The 7251-nt window shown below is 56.4% G+C and overlaps 1 protein-coding gene across 1 annotated transcript; it reads right to left on the reverse strand.

Annotated features, from left to right (window-relative positions):
- Positions 1-568: 568 nt before the first annotated feature.
- Ptp4a3 (protein tyrosine phosphatase 4A3) lies at positions 569-6805 on the reverse strand. The gene is made up of 5 exons (XM_028773290.1): positions 5872-6805; positions 4030-4122; positions 2428-2558; positions 1771-1845; positions 569-1012 (listed from the first exon to the last, which is right to left on the reverse strand). The coding sequence occupies exons 1-5, from the start codon at positions 5974-5976 to the stop codon at positions 895-897; spliced, it is 522 nt and encodes a 173-aa protein (XP_028629123.1). The 5' UTR covers positions 5977-6805; the 3' UTR covers positions 569-894.
- Positions 6806-7251: the final 446 nt, after the last annotated feature.

The raw sequence follows: 7251 nt of genomic DNA on the forward strand, positions 1-7251 counted from the left end.
CTGCAAAATAAGACATCCACACTGACACTGTGCCTCGTAGTACCCTTTTCTCAGCGAAGGGAAGGGCCAGCCCACTGCTCAGAACTTATGAGCAGGATGAGGAGGTCCTAGGCAGACCCACGTCACCTAAACCCACCCACACTCAGAGCTACCTGGACCCCACACCACACCACTCTGTTGCCCTGACCCTGCTCCCCTCCTCTGGGCAGTGGAGGGTCATTTCCTAGGCTAGTGGCCACTTTGGCCAATTCACAGCCCACCATCCCTCACTGGTTGCACGAAGGTGGGAAGTGGAGGCCACTGAAAGTTACAAGTGACCCCCATTCTGTCCTGCAGAGGTGATTCAGTCTCGCCTCCTAAATGTTCCCAACCCCCACTGTCACCAGTCCAAGCTGTGGCTCGGTGCTCATGTGTCAACAACTTGTAGAACAAGGCAGGGTGCAGAACACTGTATGGCCACCAGAGGGCGCCAAGGAGGCATGCAGCAGCAACAATAGGACAGAAGAGATGGGGGCCATGGCCTCCCAGGATCCACACCCCATCCGTCGGCTCTGCACCACTCTTCACACACATCCACAGCTCCTGATTTATTGCCTTGAGAGTCCAGAGCACCTGGTAACAACGGTGCTGGAAAAAGGTGAGGGTGAGGGCGGTGCCGCTGAGGCACTGGGCCCAGTGGTTAAAAACGCCCACCTGCAATACACAGGCTGGGGGGAGGCCTGGGCAGGGGGTGGAGGGGTTGGACAGGGCTGGCAGAAGGTCCGAGGGCAGCCTCAGAAAGACAGCCGTGGGCACAGACGGGGACAGAGCAGGAACGCACATAGCCGTTGGACTCCTTAAACACAGATGTAATGAGGTACAGGAGTAAGAGGGTGTACGGGACCTGGACCTGAGCTACATGACGCAGCATCTGGTCTTGTGTGTGTGTGGGTCTTTGAACCTCAGTCTCTGCTTAGGCCGGTACTTCTCCAGGTAGGTGAGCTGCTTGCTGTTGATGGCCCCACGACGTTTCCTGCAAGACAAGGACAGACAAGGGTTATAAAGCCTGGCTTGGACACCTTGCCTGCCCCGGGGAGCTCTGGGCCCTGGAGGCCCGTAGGGCTGGAGCAAACCCTTTCTTGAGCTTATCTGTGTGGCCTTGAGTAGATAGTCCCACAGGAGGTAGGCTAAGCTGGTGCTCTGGGAGAAAACAGGGAGGCCTGGGCTTCGTGAAGGCTGGGGAATGCATCTCTCCCTAGCCAGCCAGCAGCATCTCAGTGCTGTACAAGAGAACTGTGGATCTGTGTTTACTGTGGTTCTTCAGGTTGTGTACCAGTCTGCATAGCCCAGGCTCCCCTATGGACACCTGCAGGCTAGTAGGCCATATTACTACAGTTGTATGGGGCCTGCCCCGGGGAGGCGAGAGATGGCTGAGCCTATTTCAGACAGCACAGAGGTCCGTCCTACACATGGATATGTCACATACATGCACACACACACACACACACACACATACACACACACGCTACAGGCTAGGAGTATAGCATCAGCTGTGCAGCCCTTGCCCAGAAGATCAGGAAGATGGGGGTCCTTCAGGACGGCCACCATCCCACAAGGAGGTACCGGCCTAGGAGCATCCAGGGAGGGTAGAGAGATGGGACTTCACAGGAAGGGCTACAGAAGTGAGAAGCAAAGGACAAGGAAAGGCCATGGTGACAGCCTAAGCCCCGCCCAGCTGTCAAGACCCGGCACGGGTTCCCCGAGTAGCAGCCGCACACACTGGCTACTCACTGTCGGATGAACTGGATGGCATCCTCATACTTCATCCCGCTCTCAATGAGAGCGAGCGCCACGAGCACTGGCGCCCTGTGGGAACAAGCCGAGCTGAGGTTACCAGAGACCCCGCACCTCTTCTCATCCCCCTGCCTCATGCCACCTGACAAAGATACAGGGCATGAGGGCATGATTGACCCCCCCAATTCCCTCAGCTGCCCTTGGAGGGCACAGACTCCAAACAGGTCTGGCCCCTCCAGTTCAACCTGAGGGGATGCAGACAACCTCTCTGTGCCTAAGCACCTAGAAAAAGAACTCTGAGCATACTGCTCACGAGTCCACCCTCCAGCCCTCCTGCAATACGGGTGTCAGGGAGGGCGCTCTCCTGCCTGGTTCATTTCCATCTGGTGTGGGCAGCTGTTCCCCTCAAGCAGGGGTCAGGCCTGGATGGCCGGGAAGTCTTTGTGGCAGCTCTTTTTCTGCATGAGGTGCCGTGACTGGATCAGAGCAGGAAGCCCTCCTTGTCACGCTGTGAAACAAAGACCTTGCCTGGGAATCCCGGGCCTTTAGGTAGAGCGGATGTGGCCCAGGTCCAAATGCACAAAGCAATAAAGTTAGACCACAGGGGCACAAGCGGAGCCTCCAACAGCAACCTGACCCCCACTTGTCACTCACCTTCCCAAGCCCGCCACACAGTGCACAGCTACACAGCTGCCCGGGTCATTGTAGAACTTGGCCTTCAGCAGGCTCAGCCAGTCCTCCACCACCTTACCAGGAGGGGGCGCTCCATCATCAAAGGGCCAGTCCTGCAGAGGAAGAGAGAGGCCTGAGGATCTGCCCTAGGGATGTTAGCTTTCCTTCCCCTGTCCCTTAAGAGTTCCAGGTAGGAGGCAGAGGCTATCCCACATGGAGAAAGCTCCAGCCCAGAGAATGCTGGGACGTGGTATGGGGAGATGGAGAAGGGGCCATCTTGGACCTATTGGTACCAACAGGTGAACCAACATGGGTCTTCAGGTGCTAGATGTTCTTGGGGTCTCTGCCTCCAAACAGAGCAGCTCCTGGAGGCCACCAGTTTAAGTGGTTGTCCTGAGTCTAACCCAAGCCCCTCCTGTAATGGAGGAAGGAAGTCTGCTGGGGCAACCTTGCACTGAGAGATGCTGCTATACCTTCATCTCATGCTCACATCCTCTAAACAGCTACATTATGGGAGGCCCGTGAGGCTCCGAATAGCCTGCAGGATCTCACAGGAGGGAAGGGTCAACAGGATTCCTCCCAGGCCTGAGAGAGCCCAACTCCTTCTTCCTCTACAGACTGCCAGGCAGTGGTTATGAGACCCCACTGACACAGGGTCCTCACCGTAGGGTAAACTAGGGTCACTACTGTGCTGAGGACTGGGCACCAGGGCCTCTGCACAGTCACCCAGGGTCTGCTGAGCCAGAGGCCTGACTCATCCAGGCTCTACATTGGGAAGAAAGGCCCTGCAACAGGCCAGGCTAGAGGTGGCTTCTGTGGCTGTCTCTCCTCTGGCTCTCCAAGCACTATGACCAGTTCCATAAAGTTGCTCCTCCTCCCCTTAGCTGAGCCCCCAGGGTAAGGAAGCCAAGGAGACAGCAGCTAGGATCCCTATCCATGGCCTCTGCACAGCGTCTCCCAGGACACACTGCTGCCAGGAGACAGGATCCCACATGGCAGGCAATGAGGCTCAAGAGAGGCCCCTGGGAGCCATAGAGGAGCCAGGCAGGCACACGCTGAGCCCCACCTCATCTGTACAATAGGGTCTCCATGGGCTGTCAGGGCTCAAGCTTCAATCCACAGTGCCAAATACACCCAGCAGGCAAAGGAATCAGCACCGTTAGGGGAATGCAACTCCCCAGGCGAGCTCTCCTGTCTCTCTGCTGGGGTCTAAGAGAATCAATGACTCCAAGCCTCAAATGGTCCAAAAAAGAACCCACACAGAGGCTACAGGGCTACAGGCTGCCAATGGACTTGGAGCACCTAGTAGGACCCACAGGCCCTGACGCAGACAAGCCAAGTGCTTTGCATGGCCAGTAGCACCAAGTGTGTGTAACCTCACCTCAGGGCTAGTCAGGGAAGATGGGTACAGGAGTGATGACTTTCTCACAGTCATCTGTCCCACACACCAGCACAGGCACAGAGAGATAGCTCAGGATGTATCAGGTGCCAGGAGAGGGCCCTGCTTCACAGGGAAGAACCCCAAATCTACTGCCCAGACCTTGCTTAGGGCAGTCACAGTACCCAGAACCACATGTCCCTCACCACAACTGTGATGCCGTCCTTCTCCAGAGGGGTCTTATCATAGGTCACTTCACACACGCGCACCACGGTGGTAGCCCCGTACTTCTTCAGGTCCTGGGGTTGAAAGAGGGAGAGATGGGGCAGTTCAGAACCCAGAACTGGCTCCAGCCCAGGGTTCTGCCCATGCTGAGTCCCTACAGGCCTGCCCCTCTAGAACTCCTAAACAGAGCTGCTTCCCCTGAGACAAGCAGATTTCATAAATCAACAGGTGAGCTTGGATGCTTAGCGACCAGCAGGGTAGCCTGCTGGTGCTTCCAGGTCAGCTAGCTGTTCCTGTCCCACCTGAAGAAGGGCACACCTGTGCTCACTAAAAACACACAGCTCAGTCGCTGTTTCAAGGCCCTCCTGTCCCTCACACCTCTGCAGCACCTAGGACAAAGGGTCTTGACAGCAAAGCCTGGGTCTCCAGATAAAGCTGCTAGGTCCCCCTAGCAGTGTGGCCTAGGCCTCAGACAGACTCCTTCCTGGGCTTCATGGGTGGGTTCCACAAAGTCCCTTCAGAGTCTCCAGCAAGCAGACCTCAGGAGTTGGAACCTCAGCGACAGCTGGGTGGCACCGCTCAAATACCACGGGGAAGCCCCGTTCCTCCAGAGAAAAGTTCACTCAGCTCACAGCCAACATTAAGTATTTATACCAATAGCCACAAGCAGGGCCAACCCCCACCTACCTGCTCCCAGTGGTTATTTTGGGAGTGGTGAAGGATGACGGTCTGGCTGGCCATGTGATAGGAACAACAGACACAGCAAAGCCAAGACCCAACTATTCTGAGAGTGCAAGAAAAAAAAAAAAAACTGAGGGAGTGTCCACCTCAGAGACCATGGGAAGTTGCAGAGTCTGTCGAGGAGAAAGCCACCACCAGCTCAGGGCTCAGGCCCAACCCTGCTCACACTCTCAACTCTGATCATGCTTACACTGTGGTCCCTGACCCTGGTCAAATAGTGAGCCTTGACTTTGGTCACAGAATCCTCATTCTGGTCATACACAGAGCCCTTGTCCTGGTCACTCATGGTGGTTTGTTTTTGTTTGTTTTTTGTTTTGTTCTGTTCCCTAGCCCCTCATCAGGCCCTGCTGTCACAAAGGTTCTCAACTGCCAGAGGGGCAGTCTTCCCTGGGTATAGCACCCAGCTATGTGTCCAGGGTCCAGGTTCTCTGACTTCGGGTGTCCATTGCCTTCCTCTGTGCAGTCTTCCCTGTTTTGATGCCCACGAGCCCACGGGGCTTAGCTCATGCCACTGAGAAGAGGACTAAGAACATAAAGCCACAAAAGTCCATTCCACCAACAGGCCAGCATGCAGCTGCAGGCTCTGCAGGCAGCTCCAGATCTGCAGCAAGGAGCCCTGCCCAGGGTCCCCAGTGAGGCCATGCTGACAGCCCCACACACACAGGCTCTGAAAAAATGCCTGGTCACGTCTAGGGATGGAGTGAGAGTGGCTGTAGACCACAGACACCTGCGGACTCTCTGTACATCACCTACTGACTGCAATGGTCATGCTCTGTTCCCTACGGCTCCTTTCCTAACGCCTGAGCTTGTGGGCTGGGCTAGCCATGGGGTAGCGCTCCCAGTCCATCTTCCATCTGCCTGTCTCCAAGCCATTTCTCCATCAGCCCTTCCCTCCTCAGCCTCTTATTCGATCAGCTTCTACAGAGGCTAAGGTCACTCAGGGTCTGGACAACGACAGCCTAGACAATGTCCATCCCCCCAAGCCTGAACGCTGCCAGCCCTCCAGGAGACTCAGCTAAGCATGAGTGCCATCACACCCTGAGCCACGCAGGGCACCCACCCAGCCCTGAAGGCCCACTCACCTCGATGAATGTGCTGAGGGTGGCATTGCTGGGGTTGTGGGTGATCAGGAAACGCATGTGCCGGTAGCTCACCTCCACAGGCGCAGGCCGGTTCATGCGGGCCATGCCTCCTCCGGGGGCCCACAGAGGACTAGCCAGCAAGGGCTGCACGGGGGGTCCCCCAGCCCCCCACACCAAGTCCAGTGAGATCCCCGTGCTTGTCCAAAAAGAAGAAAAAAAGAAAAAAAAAGAAAGACTTCTTAAAACCTCGTCCCTACACCCCGCACAAATATTGTGCAAATACTTGGGAGAGGGAGAGGAAGCTGCCTGATGGTGGATAATTAAAAAAAAAATAAAAAAAAAGGAAAAGAAACACACCCCTCCCCCACCCTGCAGCAAGATGGGCAGCTCCAAAGTCCTGTCCCTCAGAGTGGAATCGTTATGAGGAGGCAAAAATAAAAATAACAACAACCAAGAAAAGTGAGCAAAAGGGACTTCGGGCTGGTGACTCTGGCCGCAGAGCAGTGTCCTCTATGGGGCCGTCGCTGGAGACACCCTCTCTGCATGGGTGGCTAAAGGAGTGTCCCCTTGGGTCAGAGCTGGGCCCCAGCACTCAGGACCAAAGGGAAAATGAACTTGAAGTCAACCAAGTCTGGCGGCCCTGGGCCGTGGTGGGCAGGCAGCCTCTGATCCCGGCTGTCACGTTACCCCATCAGGGAACGGCAAGTCCTGGAGAGGGGCAGCGGGCTCAGGCGGCAGTCCTGGCCTCCTGCCTGGCAGCAGAGGCCATTGGGAGGCAAGGGCAATGGTGAGGGCCAGAGGTACACGGGCCTCCTCAGCGGCAGCACCCACGATGTTGGGAACGGCAGTAGTCAGAGCTGCCCTTCTGGGGCTCCTCCATCAATCCCACCCTGGTCTTCGGAAGGCACAATCTATGGGAGGGAAGAAAGAAATGGGAGGTCCTCAGATTCTCCGTGTGAAACACAGAAGAACAGACAGCTCCTGCTAGGGGTACCCCAAGCCCCTGAGGTGACAGGAGAGCCACACAGAGCCACCGAGATAGGGTGAAGAAGGTATCAGGGCTCGCCCCAGGAACACGTGAACCCTACAGGCAGAGCACATCTACAGCAACAGAAGCCAGGCCATGGAGCCCGGTCCCCCATCACACAGCTCATGCGGGCAGTGGTCCTTCTCTTGGGACTGCTGGCCACAGCACAACGTAAAGCTCAGATCATTCGGCAAAGGCAGGGTCACAGGGACAGTGGGTCCTACCAGAGGAACAGGGGTGAGTGGCCTCAACTGCTGGCCCTCGGGTTTTCTGCAGTCCCTACCCACACGCACAACTTACTGGGACTTGCCAGGCACTAGAGGTAAACAAGACGTTCTGCCTTGCAAGAGACC

This window comes from Grammomys surdaster, unplaced genomic scaffold (genome assembly GCF_004785775.1).
Source record: "Grammomys surdaster isolate TR1022 unplaced genomic scaffold, NIH_TR_1.0 224, whole genome shotgun sequence".
NCBI classification, from domain to species: Eukaryota; Metazoa; Chordata; class Mammalia; order Rodentia; family Muridae; genus Grammomys; species Grammomys surdaster.